Source organism: Dermacentor albipictus, chromosome 8 (genome assembly GCF_038994185.2).
Source record: "Dermacentor albipictus isolate Rhodes 1998 colony chromosome 8, USDA_Dalb.pri_finalv2, whole genome shotgun sequence".
Classification (NCBI taxonomy): domain Eukaryota; kingdom Metazoa; phylum Arthropoda; class Arachnida; order Ixodida; family Ixodidae; genus Dermacentor; species Dermacentor albipictus.
In genome coordinates, this window is record NC_091828.1 from 81,584,267 (window position 1) to 81,611,532 (window position 27,266).

Here is a 27,266-nt window from a genome sequence, read left to right on the forward strand (position 1 = left end):
GCGACAGTTTACCGCGGACGTGGTTGAAGAAACCCTTCGTCTGTGTTCATGTAGCTTCCGCCATTCTACGCCCTACCATCCACAAACTAATGGTCTGGTCGAGCGCACAAACAGAACGCTTGCCAACATGCTGTCCATGTACGTCGATTCAGCTCACAAGAATTGGGACAGTATCTTGCCTTTCATTACCTATGCCTTCAATACCGCGAGACACGAGACCACTGGTTACTCACCATTTTTCCTTCTGTATGCTCGTCCGCCGCGCTACACCCTCGACACAATATTTCCCTACTTCGCTCATGACAACGAATCAATTGATGAGCTCCTATGTCGAGCAGAAGAAGCGCGACGCCTCGCTAGGCTACGCACCATAGCATCGCAGGACCGGTCCAAGATACGCTATGACGGGCGTCACCGCCACGTTTACTTCGATCCTGGTGACCTTGTGTGGCTCTGGACGCCGTTGCGGAAGCGTGGCTTGTGCCAGAAGTTTCTCGCCCATTACGTCGGCCCTTACGTTATTCTGGAGCGCCTCAGCGATGTAAACTACCGCATTGCGCGTCTCACGAGCAGTGGACGACGCTCGGCCAAGGCTGAAGTGACACACGTCGCGCGTCTGAGGCGTTACAATCCGCGAGATGACTGACTCGCCCGGCGGGCTTCGTCTGCCAGCGGGGAAATGTCACAAGCTGTCATGAACCATGCCTGCCGCGCAAACAACCAGATGAAAGAAAGAAGAGAACAACGTGAGCCAAGCTGCCGCGAGACCGCTCTTCAACAACCGCGCCTATCAACCAGATTCATCTGGTTCTGCATTAAAACACCTCGTGTGTAACAATATATATATATATATATATATATATATATATATATATATATATATATATATATATATGTATATATATGTTTATATGGATGTTCATATCATGTAATCTATATATATATATATATATATATATATATTACATGATATAAACATCGCACACAGGACACGGTGGTGGGACGCTTCTTATCTCGTTCCACGCCTTTTTAACACTTGCTGAGTAAAAATCAAGCCCTGATACAACCAATTTATTTAACTATTGTTCTCTAATACCGCTATTTCCAGCCGCAAACGGCACTCGCGAGACAAATGAAGCGAGAACTGTTCTGTGGATTTCCGAATATAACTCTTTATAAAAATGATCCCCGCTTTGCCAGCTCTTTTGCTCACTGGGAAATATATAGGGGGAAGTTTACCCACTGCATTCAAGATACTGCGCAGTATGTCTTCTTGCCTATTCAGGTTCCTGCTACAATATGACTTGAGGCCCATGAGGCCGCTTTGACATTGTGGGAGGCAATTCGTCATCAGTGACTTACTATCTACGCCAGCGCGGACTAAATTAGGTGGGAAGCGTCCGCGATCAAAAAGTTCACAAACCTATTGAATTTGTCATCACGTATGCTGAACAGCTCTCTAGACTCTTCAGACGCGGAAACTGTTTTGTGACAGAACGAAATAGAGTATATGACCTAATACGATTTGTGCACTTACGTGGCGATTCCACATGTTACCTGTTCAGCCTCATAAGCCTCCCCCCCCCCACACACACACACGCACACATGCACAAATGACACTCTCGGAGTTTTTTTTGTTTAACAATCACTCGCGCTCAATATGCACCCAAGAATATTTTATTGGACTGTAGAACCATGACTGCACTCGGCATTTGGGTATGCCTTACGACTGACATTCCAGGAAGTGACATAGGCGCCTTATGAATGCTGCTCAGGGCTCTTGTCAAAAATAATTTCTAGAAGCGCACCGCAAACATAGATTTACCGTGTCGTAAATGCCAGCCATTAAATTCCAAGATGACATTCAGTTTGTTGAAGGCTAAGGCGCCCTATACAACCGACATCAATTTAGCAACAATTATAAGAAATGTGCACAGCCTAGGCTACTGCGCCATATGTACAACGTACAGCACGTCACAAAATCAATCATACTACAAATAAAGCGTCGTAACTTATGCTTTAAGAAGCATCGCATCGAGACAAAAAGAAGAATACTCTCTGGCACCATATTCCAGCACAGTAAGTTCTTTCCTGTGGTTATGCCGACCGTAGGTATAGCACGTGTCCTCGCTGTTGTGCGGGTCTCAGAGGGTTCTCGCCATAAATGCATGACGTTCTAGGGAGTCCGCGACATGAAGTGCAACCTCAGAGGCTCTAGTCTCGTCTGAGCAGAGTTTGTTTCCTTGCCACATCCGCGATTTAACCGGTATTGTCATGTAAATTGGCTGCTAACGCTGCTCTCCTATATATCTCAAACAGAGAAACCAGCAGATAGAATATAGCGAAATAACAATCAAAAAGCAGTGTTTTCGACTGTCCTTTAGGGTACCTGCGATACACTAGTGGTGCAGGTCGAGGCATCTCTCCTATGTGCCTCTCTCACTTTCTGTCCTTTGGGGTATGCAAATGCAAATTGTTTCCATTTATCGATAGTTGTTGCGCAACTATCGACAACTACGAAACAACGGATGTGACAGACAGAGAACCACCATTCTTGAAAGAAGTCGTTATGCGTTTACAACGAGTGCCAATATGAGTTTGTTATAATAAGAAAATGAGGAAAACAAGAAGACGGTAAAAGCGGGAGCCAACGTTTAGAGAAGTGGACAGTTCTTCGTCAAAGCCACTTATTCGATATATAGCAAGGGGGACTTATGTTGTCAGTATCGAATCCATTTCTCTTTACCAGAATAAGTTTCATTTCCTTCAAATGACGTCGTTGGTCACATTCGCATATTGTGTTGTATTATATTTATGTCCGTTTTCATCTTGCTTTCCTTGCACCCAAATTAAAAAAAAATGACGTTTTTGGTGAGCAAACTGCCCCCCAGACAACTAGCCCAATATCGCACTTTGTTAAACTCACTACACTTATCTTTCCATTTGAGCTATTTTTCACTTTAGATTTCACCGCCTAATGTCCACGTATCTGAAGTGGAAGACCTATTCTGACCCACTTCTGCATTAACTGTATGGAGAACATGTGCGAAGCACATGTTCTCCAAACAGTGAATGCGGAAGTGGGTCAGAATAAGTGAATTAGGTGTGGTAAATAGTAGAAGTAATAACTGGTTGGATGTTATTACTTTAGCTCTTACAAGTAGGAAAATTCTGTGCTGACGAAACCCATAATTTACTCAATTGACATTCGATCTTAGATCTTTAGGCGTGCCTCCGAGTAAAGATTTTCGAGAAGATTACTCCTAGACGTTTTGTGCTACGTACACCCGGGAGCAAAAGTATACGGACCAGTGATGGCACGATAAAACTTATTTGCTCCTTTGTCTGTGAATGCAAGTTGAAAGTGAAGATTGCAGTTCAAACTTGACATTACGACTCTTGTAGTTCACTCGTATATTCCTGTTTATTTGTGTTATATACGCAAAAATTGTGTTTTTTAGGCGATCCTGTGGTCCGTATGCTCTTGCTTACGGGTGTACACTTTAATGCCACCATGTCTATACTTAAGCATTACATCACAAAAAAACAGAAAAATCCTCAGGTGAGTATTGCTGTACTTATGTCACGGAAAAAGTCCAAGTGCAAGATACGGTGCGTGAAATAAAGGTCCGGAGTTCATACGATTCCTGAATAGAAGATATGATAGCTAAGTGAGAATCACTCAAAATGAGCTAAATTAAATGCAGCGGCTTGTGAAGTGATTCCAATAATATACCTCATGACGCTAAAGCTTAGTGAAGCTTAGGGTGCGCGATTACATTGCATAGTCATTTCAGTAAGAGCGCAGGAGCTAGATGGATTTTCGTACAAAGAAGAGTGAGTTTACAGTTACCTTTATCATCAGCAAGCTACAAATTTTTATTGATTAGATACTGATGGTGGTCGACTAAATCTATAACATGGAAGTTAGTATTATAACATAACTGTGATAATCGTAGCCAGCAAGAAACAAAATCGGCCACACGTCTGTTTCCATATTGTTGCTCCTCTTGCTAAGCCACCTGTTGAACAAAGGCAAAATGTTTCTACAGGTCACAATGTAGGGTACATATGTGAGACGCGATAAACATTCTCCAACAGAGCACAGTTGGTCTAAGATAACCTTATAATTTGGCAAACACAGCCAGAAAGGTCAATATTATAACAAAGAGCAGAGATCTTCACTTTATCGTCTAAGCTGTACGTTTTCCTTCCTTTTTTCTCTGCCGTTTCGCACTGCCCACGTCTGAAGAAACAGAGCCACTGAGGGACACCAAGCGTAGCACGAAAAGGTTTGAATGTGTTCACCTTTCTCGTATCTACAGGAAAAGAATTAGTAAATTTAGGTGAGTGGTTCTGGGCTTTACATGCACTTAATTTAATAATTGTGTTGGATGACACACGGTCTCACATGCCCTATCGAAATCTCAAGTGATGCTACCAGTTACAGTGGATTGGCCCAAACTTCTAATCAAGGTATGTGTAAGGGCTAACAATTGCACCTCAAAAAATGTAGTTGGGGAAATCTGTGTTGATATTTGAGTTAAAAAGAAAACCGACGCTTACAATACTCCAAGATGCGAAATTTCAGCGCATCTCTACAGGTGTTTCTCGTTTGCAATATACTGGCTGGTGCGGGCATTTTATCTCGTGTGGCACTGGGAAAACGGAGCCAAGTTTGGCGCGACTGCCTTGTTTTTCGGGAGAGCGCGAGATGCAGCACGTGGGTGACGCGTGAGGGCGATGCACAGCAGCCGCCGCAGACAGACATCCACTCATGCAGCGCTTTGTTGCCAGTTACAATATCGGCGGGCGCGCTCGCGGCATTCCGTTGGAGAATAGACAACAGTGCGCTACTCTGGGGCCATCTAGTAGCGGTTGCTGCCGCAGAGCCAGTCTTGCGGGGCACTACGTTTTTACAGAGAATATGTTTTGACTAGGTTCTGGGAGATCTCGTGTCCGTCGACATAGACGAACAATTTATACACCTCTCCACCGAAGATGCCTATTTCCCAAGTTGTGCATACTCCTCACCACGCGTGCCGCCTCTCTCACGAGATTGTGCGATACCGCGGCACACGCAGTACGGCGGCCACCTGTGCGGTGCACTTGAGCACACGTAGTGATCGGCGTAGCCGTTATTTAATAAAACACGATTGTCTCTATACATATTGTGACAATATATATTGTGACAATATTTTTGTATCGTTACCTTGTAATGTAGAGATCGCGCCACTGCCTTTATCATTTGCGCTTTGGACTCAGCATGGGTAGGACGCCTGTTGTTCGATCGATATTGCTATGGAAGCGGTTACATCTTACAGATACCTACGAGTCCATCTAACCTCTACTCTTTACTGGTCTTTACACGTCGACAGCGTTATCAATAAATGTAATCGCATGTTAGGTTATATCCATCGAAACTTCTCTTCCGTTCCATCATCATTCAAGTTAATTTTCTACAAGACGTTGATTAGAAGAAAAATGGAATACGCTTCATCTTTTTGGGACCCACATGCTGAGACACTAACCCAGTCTCTCGAACGTGTTGAAAATAATGCCTCGCGTTTCATCCTAAGCAATTATAACCGTACGGCAAGCGTAACTTCTATGAAAAACACCCTGCGGCTTCCACCGCTTTGTGCTCCTCGCAAGTGTTCTCGCCTAGCTTGCTTTCATAAACTATGCTTGCATAATTCATATCTGTGCAATAATCTTACTATATCCCCAACCTACATATCTGCTGACATTGATCATCCTCACAAAGTTGGAGTTTTGCAGCGTCGCACTACAGCTTGTCACGAATATTTTATTCCGAGGACGTGTCAAGAATGGAAGCGCCTTCCCGGCGCGTTGATTGCTATTGAAGACTCCGCACAATCTCGTACAGCTATAATTGACACAATCGCTTCAGGCTTCACATGTCTATGTCTATGTCACTTGCTGCCTTCTTTGTTTTGTAATTTTTTTATCCCACTCCGCTCTTTAAGGCCTTGTGGTCGTGAGGGTATCATAAATGAAATTAAAATAAATGGAAGAAGACCAGCGGAAATACAATGAGCGTCGATACGCACAGAAGCGCGAATGAGCGTGCCGGGAACGTGAGGCCGCCCTTGCCGCTGCACCCAGTCTGACATCAACGGCTGCTGGCGAAGCTCTGCCCGAAGAAGAGGAACTCGCGCGTGTCGAGTGTCTGTGGTGCGAGCGGCGCCGTCGAGTGAAGACCCCCGACGGTGATCGTGCCAATGAGGCGAAACGCAAATGCGACGCATACCAAGGGCTGCATATTGCACAGTGCAAAAGGCATGTCGCCCCGTGAGGTCCCACAATCAGAACGTTTCCCGGTTGCTACGTCGAGGTTTGCAGACATAGCAAAACCAACCCTAGCGCCATGTGCGCTGGGCTGCTCTCTTCACAGGGTGGAAGGGTTCTGAATTTCCTACTCACGCTTTCGCCATGCTCTCTTCCTCTACTTTCCGCCTCATGATTCCGCTGCACCCCCCATCTAAGCTTTCCTGCCTTCCACTCGCATCAGTATCGCCATCTTTCATACCCCGCTGCGCTCCCGTTTGCTCTTTCATTCCTCGCTGCGCTCTTCCTTGTAGCGGTTATGCTGAGGGAGGACACCGACACGAAACGCAGGAACGGGTGCCTGAGAGCTGCGATTTACAATGTTATGCCAGAGCTACGCTTTAAAATCTTAGCGCTTGTACCATTACACCTTTTAAGACTCAAGGCACTATCTCATAGTTATTCTGGCTTCAAATTGTTTTATATTTATTCGTTGCGGCATTTTATTCCCGTTTTTTTTTCAGATTATCTTTGTTTGTGCTTCAGTAAGTCTTTCCTTCGTTTACGTTCGCACCGAAATATATCTATTGCTTTTCTACGGGCATGGCTTGCTGTTGAATTGACACCATCATATCGCTCGTCTTTTCATGAAAGATCAGGTTTCCTGATTTCTTGGTGCTAAACTGATATCCTAGATGCGCCCCTTCACTGCCAAATATTTTGGCAAGTCTCTGGAAATCTTTTGCATGATCTGTAAATAGCACTATGCCTCCCCATACTTCAACCCCAGGACCTCCTTGTGACCGCTTCTCCATTACACATGTAGGGTCAACAAAAAATAATTCACTGTTTCAAGTCGTCTTTATCCGCCCTTAACATAAAGCGTTCAGACAAATGGAGATAGACTGCATCCTTCTTTGTGACCTTGCTGAGTTTTCCCGGCTTCCTTACCTTGTCGGCCTTGCCATGCATATTGTACTCGGTTGACTCCGACTCCGAGCGCATGCAATCCTCCATCTCTCGTCCCTTAAGAATTTGCACGCAAGTTGCAGTCTCGCTTCCAGGTAACGTCAACTCGACGATGTCGCAAACAACATACGTGTCCGTCGCAGTCACGCTGAACATCCTGTCCCTGACGATTGAGCTTTCGGCGGCCGATCTGACTTAACTGGCTCACAGAGCACTATGTATTACCCACATTGGCGTCCATCACGTCCCGCGCGCTCTTATTGCTGCTATAAAGGCCATATTTCACGTTTCTGCTGAAAGAGCCAGCAGGACGGGCGTCAGGAGTAGGACATGTCTGAACGCATTTTTTCCAGTGTGACCTCTTCCCAAAGCCAGCGTTTCTCTTCACCTCTGCTCCGCTCTACATCTCCGCCAAATTCGGCGGAATACTTATCGTTCAGGCAGACGCCGCTCGCCTTCGCTATTCCGCTGCTCCACGTCGACACTATGGCGCGTCTTACGCAACTCCACCTTTTGCCCAGAAAACTAAGTGATAAATTTTTTGCAGGAATAAGTGCACACGTCAACAGGACTGAAATTCCTCGAGGGGGGCGGTCCAATCTGTTTTCGGTGTTTGTTCAAGGGGTAGCCATAAATTCTTTGCTGAGCACATGTGCGACAATCTCAGGTCTTCGTGCTAAGGCGGGAACTGTTCCCGCCTCAGGAAGGTCACGGCGCCTAGTGATGACTCGACGCTTACCGATGACCGATAATATCCTGCACCATATACAGTTAGCTGTGTTGGCCATATGCGCTCATCAACTTATTTTAGGGTGAGCTTTTCTCTTTTCCGCTTCTACGGCTATTTCTTGCGGGTAATTTGTCGTGCATCTTACCGACACCAATTTCTTGCCTGGGTATCAATCTTACACGAAGTTATGGCCGATCGCTGCGGACTGCTGCCCTCCGACAGCGAATTGTTACCATTATGTCCGACGACATTGACCATGGTGATGTCTTGGTCTCACTTCACTCTCTTCCTGTTACCAGGTGCCGTTCGATTTCGCAATGGCTCAGCGCCTGTCACCAACGCGAACGCTACGTAAGAGAAAATATATCTTCCGAAACGTACCACATCGGCTTGAGTGGCAGACCCAGGGCCTGAATGCATCTTTCCCAATAAACTTATGTCCTCTACCCGCCTTTTGTACTTTGATGCTCCTTCTCCTTATAGCCTTACTACAGCCATCCGCAGCGACTTGCCTCCTTCAGAGATGCCGCAGGTGCCTGCTTTCGTGAACTAACACGCAAGTCCTTTTGAAGTCCGTTCGTCCACTCTGGGCCAAGCCGCAGTTGCAGCACATTGCATTCAGACGGACGAAGCGCCTTCAGTGCGCCAAAGCCCGTACCACGTGTCTCTCGCTGAGAAGAAAGTCACGGGAAGAAATGTTGCGGATATTCTACAACAGAATGTCATACGACCTTCATCTAGCCCTGTGTCATCCCCTGCTGTTTCGTTCCGAAAAAAGAGACGATTACCTGCTCTTTTGCGACAATTAGCGGGCCCTCAGTAAGATCACTCGAAAAGACGTATATCCTATGCGACGCATTCATGCTGCCCTTCATTCGCTACAAGGCGCAAAATATTTTGCAAACTTCGGTATGCGTTCTGGCTACAGGGCTAATTCCCATGCATAAAAATTATAAAGAAAAAAACAGCGTTTGCCACACATACGGACTTGAGGAATTCAACGTCATACCTTCAGGGCTATGTAATGAACCTGCGAACTTTTGACCGCATAATTGACGGCGTGCTCCGTCGCATGAAATGAGAAACTTTCCTCTGCTGGTCATATGACCACATGGTCATATTTTCATCAGCATTTCTTCAGCACCTGCAACGCTTGAATGAATTTCTAATGCACCTTGCCAATACAGGTCTACAGCTCAACACGAAGAAATGCCTTTTAAAGTCCTGGAGCTTGTCCTGAGCAAAAACGGCCTTCGTCCTCACCTTGACAATGTTTCTGCGGTCCTTCACTTCCAGCCCTCAAAACGACCTAAAGACTTGCCAAGCTTCCTTGGCCTCGCATTTCATTTCGGTCGCTAATACTACACCAACTCCTTGTTACCAGTGTATCCTTCTTCTCGCCTCAAGAATGTGAAGGAGCCTTTAACATGTTGAAGTGCGCCCTTACGACGGAACCTGTGTTTTGCCACTTTGATCAGACTGCATTGTCTCTCATGTACACAGGCGCCAGTGGTCATGGCATCGGTGAAATTCTTCTAGAACGCAATAGCTCTTCGCGAGACGGAGTCGAGGCACACGCCAGCTGCATTCTCAATGATGCCCGGACACACTATAACATCACTAAGCAAGAGTGCCTGGCTGTTGTTTGGTCCATACAAATGTTTCTTCCCTATTGGCGTGGGCGTCATTTTAGAATTGTTATGGAACACCACGCCTTGCGCTGGCTCTCCACGCTCATGAACTTGACCGAACGCCTGGGTGACTGGATTCTCCGCCTGCACAAGTATGACTTTTAGGTTATTCATAAGTCATGCGAAAAACACCAAGACAATGCTGCTCATTCTCGTTGGACGTTTCCTGCTTGATCCGCTCGACATCTCTGGAACTGCGCCGCGAAGCACCTTTTCGGATTTCACCTTTACGCTGCTTTCCATCCCATTCTCGATAGACCGCCTTTGTGCGCACGACGATCTGACATTCGCATCTCGCCAACTGGCTGGCCCGTATTGTTAGTGTATGACAAAACATCTCTCTGACGCTTCTTCTCCAGCTAACGCGCGGCTTCTACGCCAGCTCACATAGTTCAAGCTGATCAATCTTGTACTGTACGGCGCATTTACCACCCTGACGATCAATGCTGGGTAGCCGTTCTGCCATGCATCTTCGAGTCCATATCCTTGAAGCATACCAGGATGACATGATAGCTGCCCACCTCGGTTTACAAAACACCTGCGATCGCATTCGAAACCGCTGCTATTGGCCTGACCATTCTTCTAGTGCATCGAGGTACGTCGGTTCCTGTTTCCTGTGTCAGCGTTCGACTGTATTCGGCTATATATGGTTCAGTGCTTGATATTCTTGGAAATACATTGTAAATACGTTTGCCTGTTATATCCGCCCCTATGTAAAACCTTGGTGGAAGTCTTGTGGGTCTCACGCAAGACGGACCACTATAAGAGTAGCCTATTCCTATGCTGCGAATTGAGAGGCGCTGCGTGCGCCGGTAGACAACGGCCGTTGGCCGGTGACACGTGGCTGACAGACGGGCGTGTCCCCAACCTTGTGCACAACACTTCTTTATTCGAAATTCTACAGCCTCGCCGCTAACACAGCTTCGCTCGTTGCGGCACACACCTGTTTACCCCCTCTATCTTTCCAAACAACTTTATGTATATATACTGCGCTGAGGAAAGCATACATATGTCATCTTGAAAAAGAGAAGTCCACTTGTCAAAACGTTGGCTCCTGCTTTCACCTTATTCTCGTTTAGTTCATCGTCTTGAATTTCCATCTCCCGCCTTCTCCCTGTTTTCCGAAGAAAGATGTGAGGATGTTCATTGAGACGGATAGTAGAGTTCAAGATTAATGTGCAGAAAACAAACGATGTGTTAACTAGCCTGGCAAGAAAAGGAATCATGCTCGCCAGGTAGCCTCTGGCATTTCTGCTGGTGTAAGCTTACCTAGGTCAGATACTCAAAGGGGACCCTGATCTTCAGAAGGAAATTGACTGAAGAATAAACTAGTGCTTGAGTGCATAGGGTAGGCACAACAAAATCCTAACTTTAAGCTTACCGCTGTGATTGAAAATAAATATACAATCATTGCATCGTACTTATATGAGTTAAGCATGGGGCATGTGACGATGGAATGAGAAGTTTTAGGCATAACGTTAAGAGAGAAGAAGAGAGTGGCGTGGATTAGACAGAAAACTATGATAGCCAATATTCAGGTTGACATTAAGCGAAAAAAGGGAGCGTAGCATGACATGTAATTGGTAGGGCAGATAACGGGTGTGCCATTCTACTTACACAAGAGGTGTGAAAGGAAGGGAAACGCTGTCGAGGATGGCATAAAATGAGATGGGTTGACGAAATTAGGCAATTTGCTAGCACAATTTCGACTGAGCTAACCAAGACAACATCAATATGAGGTCACATGCAGTGGAATTTGTTCTGTAATAGGTATGGGACTAGGCTTATGATAAAAATTCTGACTGTTAAAGAAATCGCCGCACAAAAATCTAAAAATTTATGGTCACTTGCTTGCGGATAACTACGTAAGCATGCTTGATCCAACAAGTAAAAGCACTCAGAGTTGATATTTCTCCCTAAATGGGTAGTGCCACCAAGTGTTAAGCATTATGTGCTTGAAAAGTGATACGATGCAAGCTTGGGGTATGTAATCTATGAAAAGAAACGACCATAATAATCAAAAAGCCCATTTGCTCTGCATCCAACTAATAGCTCCCAATATAATAACAACACTCATGTATTTCACATTAACTTCATACCGACATGAATGGAAGTCAGTAAACAGCTGCAATTTTGTGAATAATAGTTACCACTGTGATCTTGCCTTTAATTGACACACACGTGGTATACTTGTTCTGTTTGCATTCATAGGACTAAAAGGTCCAGCAGCTTTTAGGTAATTTTCTAGACATCGCATTTTCTTCCATAACAATTATTTTGTTGTTTACCATTGAAAATTCAGTTTTAATGTTGTCGTTCCAATTTTATTCTACTAGGAGGAAACAAATTGCTTTGTTTTTCGAACACCGCACATCATTATACACTGAATTTCTTCTCATAATATATTGGTGAAACAAAGGGAGAACTAATGGTGCTGCTGCTGATGATTGTCCTATTTACAACCGATGTTTCACAGATCACAGCATGTAAGTGAAATGTTTCATTGCTGAAATGTAGTGGGGGTGTCCTTAAGGTGTCCAAACTGAAGTACTTGTGTCACGTAGAGGGAGGAATGATTACCTTGGAGTGTCCTTAAGTTTCTTTTTAAACGACATTGTTGCACTGATGCTCATACATGGGGATGAATGATCAACTAAAATTTCAAGCACTCACTCCCTAAAAAGACCTATTCGTTAAAAAAAAGCTCAATCAGTGCACACCATTTATTTCAAACCAATGCAATTGTTTTAATTAGGCACAAGTAAATGTTACCTAATACCTAAAATAAACTTATTTTGCAAATAAACTATGTAAAATAAATAACATATAGTTAGGATGGAAGAACCTTTCTTAAATTGTGCATCAGACCATATTTATCCTACACCAAGCTTCATTATCCTATGTCGTAGTTGCTCCGATCTAGACTGAACTAGATTGATAGGTAATTAGCCGCTTTTTATGACAATAAACCTGACGCCAGTCTTCCGCCATAGGATCCCGCGGTCTGAGCACCTATTCTGTTTTAACATAAAACCTCTATGTGGGCACATCCTTGAAGAACCAAAATTTAAGTGAATTACATACCGTTTTATGGAGTACTTGTTTTAGTGAATGCTGATGATGAGGCAATCTGTTTGTAGCGATAAAACAGTATCGAAATAACCCTTTCAGAGCTTGCGCATTTCGACTTGCTGTGTTCTGCACTCCTCGTGCGCATTACGCCCGAGATGAGTGGAAGGATGAGTTGTCATAAGCAGGAGTTACTCTAGCATTTCGGAACACTTATCCTTACTGCGCAGAGGAAGATCTCAAGTGCATTGTAAAGAAAGCTCATTTTCAGTGAAACTCAAGTCTGAAGCACATCTAGTAGCTCCACACGTGCATGTGCTAGTGTCGCACTGCTCGAGGCGGACGATACAGTTGGCACAACGTATTTTCTTTTGGTTAATTTGGAGCTCTTACATTAAACAAATGAGGTGAGACAATCTATTTCCCATCTTGAGTATCGAGGTCAAGACCTGGTAAGCCGGCTTGTGAGGCAGCTCCTGGCTACCTACTAACTCCATTTATGACGGAGCTGATACCTCAGCACTAATTCCATAAAAAGACTAGAGTTGTTGGGATCACGAGGGCTCAGGCAGTGTCGCAGTTCTACTCCTCGCCCAGTGTTTGCATGTCGGCTCTCTTGAAAGCTGTATCCGAGATTGCACTGGCTTCGAAGAAAAACTGAAAATGTTTGAATTACAACGTTCAGGACGAGCCATTAAATTCCGATAGACAGCTTGGAAACCCGTGGGTAGCTATGGCGCCTAGACAACGTTGCGTACCACGAGTGAAAATCCAGTTCGTCGCCGCCATTACTACGTCTCCTGTTGTCGTTGCACATGTACGTACGCGTAAGCCGTTGTAGTCCAATGGGAAGGGTAGCCCAGAACAGTTAAATACTTCAGTGTTTCAAGGACCGTCGGAGGTGGAAGCTAAACTGAGCGCCGAGGGACAATCGAGTGTTGCTGTGCTCCACGTGATACAGGGTTGCCAGCTGTGGAGTGTGTTCCCCGAAACGGCACAGGAGCACTACTCGGGCGCGTCGGGGATAACGCAGGCTGGACGGTAGCGCCGGAGGAGAGACGGGCTCCAACGCAACACAATCTGCCCTGGTTAAAGCAGGTGCGACAAACACAAATCTTAATTTAAGGGAGCTGGTGTGCAAACTTAGTTTTCCACGGAAGGACGGTGGGAGGTGACGATATATTTTGCTTAACTGTAGAAGTCTGTAAATTATGTAAACGTCTGCCTTGCCTAAACCTGATCTATCGATTGCCCTAATATAATTTTTTTCAGCCACTTCTACAGCTCTTAATTGATGGCTTGAATTGTCATTCTAACTTTTAGTGCCAATGTGTAACTGCTCCCTAGAGGCTGGGCTTATGTTTAGTATCACTGCCTTTTTAAATAACCTTCATCTGGCTGTCACGCGACTTAATAGGAATTGTGAATGTGTTAACATAAGGAACGTCAAAGTGGAAGCAGCGTGTGTGCGGGAATTGGGGGAAACCGTTAACCTGGTATAGGTCGAAGGGAAGCGGGAAAACATAGCCTCGCCGCTAACACCTCGCTGCATAGGTGTATGTGCCTCGCCGTATGGGTATATGTGTAGTGCAACCGACAGTATTCTGCTCCAGACCACCGTCAGTGCATTTTCCTGCTCAAAGAAACGGGGCGTGTCAAGTGAGCTCATGAACAGCGTTTTACAGTGAGGTGAACGCGGTTTAAATCACGAACCCATAACATTATTAGGGCGGAAAGTATTGCTAACGCATTTCCGTCGCCAATACTTTTCTTTTGTAAATATTACGTGACCAAATTCTTTATTCTTCGCATTATTCCTTTTGACACAGTCAACCATTTCTTTTATTTTGTTCTTTTCTATCAGTACGTCTCCATAAGCATGCCACTCGTAGCAACATCCCGTTTTATTTCTATGTACGCCTAATCCATCAATGCTTTTTACACGTCGGTTTGAACATTTGCTTTCCATACTTCCTTTAAGGAGCGTGCTTTCTCTTCCTCCTAACTGCGGTACAGTCGTTCTCTTGCAGTTTTCCCGTGCCTTGAACCAACCGCAGAGATAACCTATCTGAGACACTAGGTTAGCATGATACAAAGCTAGACAGGGCAACTGATGCATGTGGAATGATATGCCATACGATCTCATGCTGGCACGCCTGCATCCCACACAAACGACGTGCAGTTACCCGGTGACGTGGATGAAAAACTTTGATTGTAGCAAAACCATAGCTTCAAATAAGAACCGTCCGCTTTGATAGATATCTAGAACTGGATTTCGGAAAAAAATTTAATTTTATTATTGTAGGCAACATATAAATACACTATAAGTGGATCTGTTTGCTGTTGGAATGGTATAAAAATTACGCGGGCACTGCGTTCAGGAATGAAATATTTTACACACGACGAACGCACAAGCTCCTGGGAGAGCTGAAAAAAATTGATTATTCATCACCTTAGATTGTTGACTATGACGCTGCGCAGCGCCGCACGAGGTCGTTGGTTACATCACGGGAGAGGGCGACCGAACAAATAATGTCCTTACTGGGGTGAAGGGGGGCGGGATTGGAGAGACAAGCCCCCCCAGGGCTTCCTTTACACAGGCGTCGGCGAGACCTTGAGTCGTGGTGGTATTGTTGGCCAGCCGGACTGCCCATAGTTGGTTCTCCAGGCAAGTACTGAGCAGCGCAGCCTCCCACTGCTCGGGCATGAAGATATTAAATTTAGTGTTGGTGCTGTGTTTATAGGCGTGTCTCACAATGGGACAGATTGTGTAGTCGACGTCGGCGCGAACCGCCACGCGCGCTTCGCATTGTGATGTGTGAACATCTGGGTCGATGTGACTCTACCGTGAGAGTGGGAAATGTGCGTGTCTGCTATAATCGTCATGTTGTTGTCTGGCACTTATTGAGTGGCATGTGACGTGGTCGCGCCTGGAGGCGACTGCATCTTCTTAAGCCTTCTGAGTTGCGGGTAGTCGGTGGGGTCCCTTCTCTGATGCCTGGTGACACGTCCGGTTGACAATTTCTCGGGCAACGACGTGAGCGGCTTCGTTCACGGCAAGGCCCGAAGGGCCCTGGGTGCAGATTAGCTGAACTTGGCCAGCGACGGGATGGGGACGTGCTTGAGAGTGTGTGGTTTGCTTGGGTTGAGATGGGGCGTATGGTGAAGATGCGGAGAGCCCTCTCTGAATCGCTAATAGAGCGCGGCTGCATCCCTATAGAAGTGCAAAGTAAAGTTCCACAGGCGGTCAAAATTATTCCGGAGTGCACCATTACAACGAGCCCCATAATCAGATCGTGGTTTTGGTGCGAGAACTCCGAGTTTATCAGAATGAACATTCTTTGCTTAGTTCAGCCATTTTATATCTTTCTATCATTTTCTTTCTAGTTCGAAATTATCTATCAATCTACTTATCTAACCTCTTACGCCAACCCAGTAGACCAAGTTGTCTACCTGCATGGGTCACAAGGTTTGTGCTCAGGATCTCTATGCCGCCGTCTTTGCAGCTTTGCGATTAAGCTCTCGTCACGCCATCACCGTGATGCCATCGTGGTCATACAGTAGTCATGAATGTGTTGTCATAGCGTCGCCCTGAAGCCATTGTGGTCACTACAGCATCGCAAGTACAGCTTCGACATTCGACTTTTGTCATGTCATCACTTTCATACACTGGTCTTCAACCTATTGTCATTGTTCTCATATGGTTGTCTGGTTATTGTCATCATTTTCCCGTCGTCATCCACTCGTTGCACACATTCGAATTTAAAAGCGTGGGCTTCTCGACAACGCCACGCGATATCGAAGGAACACGTGCCAGAGAGGAGCCCGGCTGCCACATAATGCGTTTCTCAGCGTTTGAGCGCATCGGCGCGCCATGCATGTCCGACATCACTCGCAGGGTTGGTGGCGATGGCACTAGATAGTGTTAATTTGTTTAAGGGAAATGCGAATGAGGACTCGCGCTGCAGCACACGCCTCATACATAACACGAATCGACGATGGAGATACATTCCTCCACTATATTGATTCCATGCTAGAGTTGCCGTGGGGACTCATCATGAGATGAGTTGTGGCAAATATTTCTTGAATGTGACGCGTGGAGAAATAGACAGGGTGTCTCATGTCCACGCCGTCTACATTAATACATAAGCCCAGTATCAACGAGTAAAACTCGTTGGTAAAAAAGAACAAGTAAGAGTGGGTGCGTTGCTATTGAAGGTGTTCGAAGCTGGAAAAATATAGTGGAAGAGACCATCGAAGGAGTGCTCCGAGGATGTGGTACTAAGGAATTTTTTGGCTGGAATTGGAATGCCGTTGTGGGAACTTGATAGACAACACGTATGAAGACAACTCGGACAAGTTGGTTCGGTCTCGCCAGATCACGTGAGTGTATTTTTTAGGCTTTGGAGCCTTTGAACGCGAAAGTACATTGATATCTCGATTCCTATCTCAAGACTGGTTAGCGCCGTTAAACCCTCACATTGGTTAGCTATTACCTAAAGAACTCAAAGCTGTCGCCCCAGCATTACGTAACATTGCCGAAACGAATACGCGCCGTTATCTTACTTTCATCGGTCGCAAAATTCATTTAACCAATCACACATAAGGTGGCATTAGGAAAGAATAAGGCTCGTTTTTAAATTACTAAATATGCCACGTCAAGAAGCGGTGCGTATCGCAGCGTATCAATCCTATGACTTCTGATTTTACAAAGCCGCCTTCCATAAGGCCTTCATTCTTGCTTTTGAGATTTGGCCAGCTTATACGGATATAAACAGGTTACCACAGTTAAGCCATAGGTCCACGTAAGAAGCTTCAGCCACAGAACTATCTTCTTGTCTTTCGTTTGTTATGTATGCATCTTTGAAGCAACTCCTTGTGCCTCGGGGTTTTAAGTTTAACTAAAAACCCTAGCTGATTGTTGTGCAATGAGTTTTCCGTTCGCGAAATTGCAATGTAACAGCTACTGAGCGCATCTCTGAGGCGCTAAAACGACGAGAAATCTATACAAATTCTTGCGTGCAGATTCATTCGGTAATTTATATTCAAGGGATATGTAAAGGAGTAAACTTCTAGCAGTGCTGCTTAGCGCAATCAATTATACACATCTGCTGAGTCTGTGAGCAGTGTATTTAATCGGGCTGGTTGGTTCATCTTTAGCGCTCTGTCCTGTTTACTCGCTCGTCCTGTTTTGCGCTGTTTCTGTTTTTATTCTAATCAGTCTGGATAGCGCAAGTTCATCAATAAACCGAGGGCAAAATCAGAATGTGGTGGCACACAGGCAATCCGGAATGTTGTCTGTGCGCCATTCCCTGTCATTTATTGAAAACATTGCGTTTATTCATTAGGCTGTTGTTTCAGTCTGAAGCGGTACTCTGCAGAATGTAAAGTGCCATGAGTAAACTCAGCATATTTCACTATTGCCAAATACACTGGAGGTCTCATTAAAATGAAACCGTATGAATGGTAATATTGATCGCCATCTTCATCATCGCCAGTCTATTTTATGTCCTCTGCAGGACGAAGGCCTCTCCCTGCGGTTTCCATTTAGCCTTTCATGCGCCACCTGACTCCAACTAGTGCCTGTGATTTTTTCTAATTTCATCGCCCCACCTTGTCTTCTTTCGTCCTCGATAGCGTTTCCCTTCATTTAGCACCCATTCTGTAACGAGAAGCGTCCACCGGTTATCTGACCTGCGCATTATACGACCTGCCTAGCTCCATTTTTTTCTCTTAATGTCAATTAGGATATCGGCAAAACCCGTTTGCTCTATTTCCGCTCTATTTCTTTCTGTCAACTTTGTGCCTACCAATCTTCGTTCCATCGCACTTTGCGCGGTCCTTAACTTGTCCTCATGCTTCTTTGTCAGTCTGCAAGTTTCTACCCCACACGTCAGCATCGGTAAAATGCAGTAGTTATACACCTTGCTTTCTAATGATAGTGGTAATCCTTCAGTCAGGAGCTGATAATGTTAGTCGTGTGCGATCCAACCCTTTTTTCTTCTTCAGTGAATCTCCTTCTCATGATCAGGGTTCCTTGTAAGTAATTGATCTAGGTAAACATATCCCTTCAAAGAGTCTAGAGGCAGACTGGCGATCCTGAACTCTTGTTCCCTTGCCAGGTTATTGATTATTACTTTTGTTGTCTGCATATTAATCATCAACGCCCCCTCCGCCTCCCTCTTACACTCTCTGTGTTAAGGTCTTACATAAAAACATAATGGCTATAAGACTGCTGGTATCTCTACTGAACATAATGCCTTTTCGTAATCTATGAAAGCCGTAGAGAGAGGCTGATTGTACTCTGCGGATTTCTCGATTACCTGAATTATGACATAGATGTGAGCCACTCTAAAGCATCCCTTCCTGAAGCCAGCCTGTTCTCTTTGTCCACCAAAGTGTAGTGTTGCCATTATTTAATTGCATGTTATCTTGGTAAGTATATGATATAAGACTGCGAGTTAGCTTATGGATCTATAATTTTTCACTTCTTAGCGTCTCCCTTTTTCTTCATTAATTATATGACACTTTATACATATGACACTAATTATATGCGCTAATTATATGACAGTCAAAAATACAAAATTATCAATTTAGAAGAGGTACTAGGATACTGTGTTCGAGTGCACACACACAAGGCCTTCATGGAAAATGATATATCCTAATAGGCTTTTTTAGAGGACCCGTGCCTTTCGCAGGAAAGCTAGTCATGACGTTCTTTTGGTATAAGTCTCAAATGTGCTTCAGAAAGACAACATATTTCGACAAGAAATTCAGATCTCTACGGCTACATTTAGTGCACCGAATATTGGTTGGTGAACAACCTTTGTAGTTATAACTGAGTCTGCGATATTTGCATAATATCACCATACAATTAGTGAAGGGAAGTTTCTTTTCAAGGAAAAGAGGGGACCGGGACAAAAGGCGGTAAGGCCTGATGTGACCCCGGTACCCACACAATTGTCAGTAATAATATAAAGGCAAACAAATATACATAGAAGGCGCGATAAATAAATCAAAACAACGCTACAATGCGCACAATGAAGCTTAATTCGGGAAAAGACAAACATGTGCAAGGTACTATGCAAGCACTCAAATTTATACACGTACAAATACAATGCGTACATGACTGGTGAATTAAGACACGAAAAAAATGCCACTACAGCACTTGTCCGCAACAAAGATAGAGAGAAACATATGTATAAACAAACGGTAGAAACACTTTCTTACATTTGAATTTCGCCTTCAATCAAACGTCGTTTCGTGTTTTTCTTCAACACATTTTTAGATAAAAAAAAGTCATCTGTGAAGGGAAATTTGTTGAGGGCGTTGGGTACTTGAAAATTTAGCTTTTCCTTACCATAATTCGTGCGCGCTCGTGGTACACGTAGTTTTACGTCACGAAGGTTGTAATTTCTAGTACTGTCAGTATTAGAGTACGAACTTTAACTATGAATGTATTGCAACAGCCATAGATAATTCACTTGGTAAGCTTGTAGAATGCTATGTTCAAAAAACAAGAGTTGTGTACGCAATTTATGTGGTGCGCCGCAATAACCCTCAATAGCAAGCGAGGCTCTTTTTTTGTAGCAGGAGTAGTTTATGGTATTTTGAAGACGTAGTCCTACTCTATACAAGATTACAATATGGCAGTTTTGAGAAAAACATTGCGTTATACATGGACACCTTTAACCAAACAGGCAGTAGTTTAGAAATACCAAAGAGCAGACCAACAGTTTTGCTTAGTTGTATGACATTATTGACATATGAAATTATATGACATTCCTCCGTCCTAAATCGAACTGATGTTCTTCACATGTAAGGAATTTGATTCTACCCTGGCTCGAATAGAATCGTGGAACTGAGCGTCTACATTACGTGATGTAATTATAGGCAATGAAACATCAAGGGCTCTCCCCCTACTCATAGCTCCTTTACCAGCAGCATTCTGTTACCCTACTATCTGCACGGTCTACCATACAAGCAGAAAATAAAATTGTTGTTCCATTAGGGAGTGCAAATGCTTGCTACGTAAGGCACTCTCAGCCGGTAAACAGCTACATAGTGTGATGAGGTCCGCCGATCTGGACCATTCACTTATGCGACTTTACACACAGGAGCGTTTGATTAGCTATTTGTGTAAAAGGCATTTTCCATCTTTCGGCACAAGAAGCCTCCACCAGTTAAATATAGTAGTTATAATGTAGAGAAGAACCCTGCTTTGATTGTGCGCGGTAACTGAGTGTTGACCTTATAACAAAAATTTTTAGGTAATCTACCTCAACCGCTTCACATGGTTAATTTATGTAAAATTTATCTTAGCTAACTGTGAACTGATGACTTGCATGCATGAAATGCAGCCGGTGATCAGAACCAGAGGAATTCTACCGCGCCAACAGAACCTGACGGAAAATCTTTAGCTCCACGGATACCTTTACAAAAAGTTATGCGGGTACGTATTTGTCAATATTATTTCGTTGAGGTAAATTTTGCTGGATATGTCAGCATTTGCGAGCATGAGAAATACAATAAACTCGGCTCACTGGTTTAGTGAGCATCACAATGTTACTTGTTTGTCTTCAGATGCAAGCGCGCATAGTTCATATATGTATTTTCGCTACAGCACTAGCGGATAAAGATTAGCTATTAACCGCACCTGTCAACGCCAAATTATGCTTCTTTTTTTCTCAATACGAAGAATACATCCTTCAGAATGCAAGGACCCAATATGGTATCAGCTTGAATTGCTTCAGTTTTCGATATTTCACGCGCACACAATATTTCCACAAGAATACCTCAATTTCTTTTACAAGTTTTCTAATCCGAATATAATGCGCCTGGAGTTATATTCAGCTTGGTAAGATGAACCTAAAGCTTGTTTTGCTTTATTTTCGCTCAGGAGGTTCAAACTGCAGTGAGCTAAATCATTGGGCATCACCGTAATCGCTATTGCAGACAGAGCCGTGTTGGAACAAACATTTTATCCATTCAGAAATCACAAGACTTTGCTGCGAGCACTTCCGAACGCTGCCATGAAGGACGACGGTAATGTCACCAGCAGTGTCAAAGACGTCACCAGTGACTACGGTTATATGGTGCATTCAATCGTTCTCTCACTGTATTTGGCGAAGATAGTTCGCAGTAATCATAAACAAAGAGCACCGCGGGCGTCCGTCCTTATCGGAGATTTCCTGTTCCTTCGTGGAGGCTTCACTTCTCTTTATACTCATAGTTCTATATATATTACATATGTTTTTATTTATTTTCTTGAGAAAACAGATTTGCGCCTTAACATTGGTGCACTTGTGCTGCATAAGGAACATAAAGCGTAAAAACAAAACAGAATATCTCAAAGGACAGTGGCACAAAGTGTAACAAAAAATTTTAATATTCAGAGGCAGAAGTCAGATAGTGAGCAAGTAGTAAAACTGAATATGGCAAAATATTCACGCACCCAGATATATATATATATATATATATATATATATATATATATATATATATATATATATATATATAAGCGGCTGTACCATGCTGCAAACACAACGTTGTGTAAAAGCAGCTGCGCTGTTCAGTAGGCCACGTCATCGGTCTAGGATGCTTACAATTACTTGCTCTTCCTTTCGGCATATTCGCTTTCGAGTGTTGTGCCTCAACGTTACCTCTCCTGCCTGCTCGTGAAGGTGAAAGTATATGGCAATATTAATGCCCAATCATAGAGGAATCATTGTGCGTCCTCGCTCTGCACGTGGACAATAATTTCCTTTTAGAGTTCCCCCAAGTGTGCCCGTTTTGTTATCGTAAACGCATCATGGGCACCTCATTTTAGCCACTTCGACTCTGATTTCGATTATGAGAAATATGTAAGTATCAATAATTTAACGTGCTCATGAATACCCTGCAATGTTCCCAGATTTGTTACGTGTAACTACATTTCACTTCAATGTTCATTTATCTTTCCCAAGTTTCTTCAAACTTATGAAGAAATTCATCTACAAATGATTCACCTAGAGGACTGGATGAACCTCAGATGCGAATGTGTGAAGTCTAGGTTCCAAGCAAGACATACCGATGGATGTGAAAGGACCATGGACTGCTATACGTGGGAGAAGGTCTCGTAAGTGAAATCTCACATCAGTTTTCATCCCCAAGCTCTCAAGCCAGAGCCTGAAAAAGCAGAGTATTCCCGTGCAGATGCAGTGCAGTGTGTAAGTGTGTAAGGTATTTTTGCCAAGACTGACATAAACACCTCAGCTGATCATGCACAAAATCCTTGGCACCTCAACATATATAAGCTGCATTCCTACTGAAATAATTCCCATATATATATATATATATATATATATATATATATATATATATATATATATATATATATATATATATATATATATGTATATATATATGACCCGAGGTACGATGTTGTCGGATATCGCGTATTTGTCGTACGGGTGATATAGGGGCATACATGCGATAAGGGATACGGGCAGCGTGGAATATGCAGCAATGGGCGTTTTAATCACTTGTTTCATGAGTACAGAACCCCATGTAGATGCATGCACAAAGCAATGTGCATCATATAGAAGAAAAATGAGGCGTAAATAATTTAGCCCTGGCCACTATTTAGTTCAATCGTCGAGCATCTTTGCGATAAATCATTTCATCTTTCGCAGTCGTCCTACTGCTGGCACTTCCGATGGTTGTTGTCGAACGTGCATTACGTATTAAATGGTTAAGTCAGTTGTCCATGTGTACATTGAAGTCTATTGCAAAATGTGCTAGGTTTAAAATACTCACTCATGATAGCTTGCAGCTTCTCAGGTGTCAGTGCCTTTCCCGGATGTGCCCGCTTTTCCTGCTTGATGAAGTGTTGTCAAACTGTTACTGTGAGGCTCCTATTCCTCAAGTTAGGGATACGCCACCGGAGCTTTGTGGCTTCCTTACAAAACACGCCGTCTTTTGCGCGTGCCAACAGCCACGTCCCCTGCACCTCTTTTTTTTAAGACTCCTTTGGCAAGGTGCGCCTGCATAAAAGGGTAACTTTCAGAGCCAACTAATAACTTTATTTTTGCAGAAAAATGCTGTCATAAGAATTCTCCTAAAATAAATGTCACCTAAAAGATGAATAACAAAGTGCTCTACATGAAAGGCACCAACTTTATGTTGATAGGATCATGAGATTTTTTTGTTGTACCGCTAATATTCAGGCTAAATGTTAAAACCTTTATTACATTCATAAGGAGCCTATGTGTATGTTGCGGAAGTCATCGAGATATAATTGATAAAAGTCTTTGAAGCAACAAAGGCCTTGCATAGTGTTCTGTGAAAAAAAGAAAGCTGGTATTATTTTTAAAATTAGCTCATAAGAATTAATGCGTCCCTATAGCAGTGATATCACTAGTTTCCTAGTCATGTAGTACGTTCAATATTTTGTGTGTGTGCAAACCACGGAAACATTTAGAATACATTGTGCAACATAAGATTTTATTTCCCAGTGACCATGTTACAATGCTCCGCCAAAAGCACACTGTGAATTATCTAAGCTGAAACGGGCGGCTTAGGCTTGTATTCTAGGGCTAAATAATAATAGAGCAATGGCTTCGTAGTCGCCGCTGAACACCCACATGAAGTGAAAATTAGCACCTTACCTTCCAATTTATGTCTTTGTGCGAGATGACAATATTGGTGCAGCACTTCTACAATCTCTGGAATTATTGGGCTAATTTGAAAAATTGATGTAGTGTAATAAGGCGATTTATTAAGAGGCACTGGGCACAGTCTGGTAGCGCTGGCAGTCGACAAACGCTGATCACGCGCACAGCCGCAACAAGAGCGCCTTCTTCGTCTTCCTCTTCACCACAATTGCCCCCGGGAGAGAAGAGGAGCCATCCTGGCGACTTACGGCGTAGGTAGGATGAGGGGGTCATAGTACGGCTTAAGTCGGTTGACATGAACCGTGTCACGCCCGCGATGCCTATGGTCGGGTGAAGGTGTCACAGGTTCGACAACATAGGTGACAGCGGAGGTACGGTCTATGACGTGGTAGGGGCCATCATAGCGTGCAAGGAGTTTGGTCGAAAGGCCAGGGCTGTGAGGCGGGACCCACAACCAAACAAGGGAACCAGTCGGGAAAACTGGTGTAAGCGCGTCACTGTCACGCCGCAGCTTTTGACGAACTTGAGCAGCGGTCGTAAGGGCTCGCGCGAGCTGCCTACAGTCCTCGGCGTATTTGGCTGCTTCAGACACAGGCGTGCATTCGGAAGCGTCGGGTCGGTATGGGAGCATTGTGTCCATAGTACACGAGGGCTCTCGTCCATACAGCAGAAAAAAGGGCGAAAAGCCAGTGGTAGCTTGTGTGGCCGTATTATAGGCATACGTGACGAACGGCAAAACAGTGTCCCAGTTACTGTGATCCGAGGCGACGTACATAGTCAACATGTCACCGAGTGTGCGGTTGAACCTCTCTGTCAAGCCGTTCGTTTGCGGGTGGTAGGCTGTAGACTTGCGGTGAACGATGCTGCATGCAGCGAGAAGGGCTTGGATGACTTCGGACAAGAAGACACGGCCCCTGTCGCTGAGCAGTTCGCGTGGTGCGCCATGTCGAAGAACGAAGTTCCGCAAGATGAAGGACGCAACTTCGCGCGCAGAGGCTGCCGGGAGTGCGGCAGTCTCGGCGTAGCGCGTCAAGTGGTCGACACCTACAATTATCCATCGGTTACCCGAGGAACTGCAGGGAAGTGGCCCGTACAGGTCTATGCCGACGCGATCGAAGGGCCGAGCCGGGCAAGGCAGCGGCTGTAGCTCACCAGGTGGGCGCTGTGGAATTTTCCGCCGTTGGCACGCCGTGCAAGCGCGTACGTACTGGCGCACGAAGTGATACATGCCGTGCCAGTAGAAACGCTGCCTTAGGCGAGTATACGTTTTCAGAACACCGGCGTGACCATTATGAGGAGCAGCATGAAAATAAGCGCATATGTCAGAACGCATGTGTCGTGGTATCACCAGGAGCCATTTGCGACCATCAGGCAAATAATTTCTGCGGTAAAGAACGTTGTCGCGGACAGTAAAGTGAGCGGCTTGGCGACGAAGTGTTCGAGAAGAGGGTGTGGCGGATGGGTCGTGGAGGAAATTCAGCATAGTTGAAAGCAGGGGATCCTTACGCTGCTCGTCCGGCATATCAGCGATGTTGAAGGCTGACATGGATGCGAAGAGCGGAGACAATGAAGCCACATCACAAGGTAGCGGCGATCGAGAAAGCGCATCGGCGTCAGAGTGCTTTCTGCCCCATCGGTAGACAACGCGGATATCATATTCTTGTAAGCGGAGTGCCCATCGCCCTAGGCGACCTGACGGATCCTTCAACGAGGACAGCCAGCAAAGTGAATGGTGGTCGGTGACAATGTCAAAAGGGCGACCATATAGGTATGGACGAAATTTGACGAGCGCCCAAATAATGGCCAAGCACTCCTTTTCTGTTACTGAGTAGTTGGCTTCTGCCTTCTTTAAGGTGCGGCTCGCATACGCGACGACGTACTCGTCATAGCCGTCTTTCCGTTGTGCGAGGATTGCACCAAGTCCGATACCGCTGGCGTCCGTATGTACCTCTGTAGGCGCTGTGGGATCGTAGTGTCGAAGAATCGGTGGCGAAGTAAGTAGGCGACGTAGTTGCTGGAAGGCTTCGTCACAGGAAGTTGACCACGCGGAGATGCCGTTAGTAGCGGTAAGCAAATTGGTCAGTGGTGCGATGATAGTCGCGAAATTGCGCACAAAACGCCGAAAGTAAGAGCAGAGCCCTATAAAGCTGCGGAGTGCCTTAAGAGTAGTGGGCGTCGGAAACTCTGCGACCGCGCGAAGCTTGGCTGGGTCAGGAAGCACGCCGTCCTTCGATACAACGTGACCCAATATTGTTAACTTGCGAGCAGCAAAACGGCACTTTTTGATGTTAAGTTGGAGACGAGCAGAGGTGAGGCAGGTGAGTATCTCACGCAAGCGAACGAGGTGCGTCGGGAAATCTGGCGAAAACACCACGATGTCATCAAGGTAGCACAGACATGTTTTCCACTTGAAGTTGCGAAGGATGGTGTCCATCATGCGCTCGAAAGTAGCGGGCGCGTTGCAGAGCCCGAATGGCATTACGGTAAATTCGTACAAGCCATCGGGCGTGATGAAAGCTGTCTTCTCACAGTCATCATCTGCCATGGGCACTTGCCAATAGCCGGAGCGAAGATCCAAAGATGAGAAGTACTCCGCGCCTTGCAAGGAGTCGAGGGCGTCATCAATCCGAGGCAGCGGATAGACATCTTTACGAGTGATCTTATTGAGTCGACGGTAATCCACACAGAAGCGTATTGACCCGTCCTTCTTGCGTACTAATACTACAGGAGACGCCCAAGGACTGTGGGAAGGGCGAATGACGCCACGGTGCAGCATGTCGTCGACCTGCTCGTTAATGATCTTTCGCTCGGCTGCCGATACGCGGTATGGTCGTTGGCGTAAAGGAGGATGGGAACCAGTGT

At 44.9% G+C, this 27,266-nt stretch overlaps 1 protein-coding gene across 9 annotated transcripts in view; it reads left to right on the top strand.

Moving 5' to 3' along the window:
• Positions 1–27,266, top strand: part of LOC135898652 (uncharacterized) — a 50,785-nt gene that overhangs the window by 7,180 nt on the left and 16,339 nt on the right. The window contains exons 1-5 of one of the 9 annotated variants that reach the window (XM_065427723.2): positions 2,062–2,079; positions 4,253–4,346; positions 12,018–12,167; positions 21,111–21,202; positions 22,716–22,867. In XM_065427723.2, coding sequence (XP_065283795.1) covers positions 12,110–12,167; positions 21,111–21,202; positions 22,716–22,867 — 302 coding nt within the window. In that variant the 5' untranslated portion in view covers positions 2,062–2,079; positions 4,253–4,346; positions 12,018–12,109. The other 8 variants (XR_011507980.1, XM_070523644.1, XM_065427724.1 and 5 more) reach the window with 8 other exon arrangements.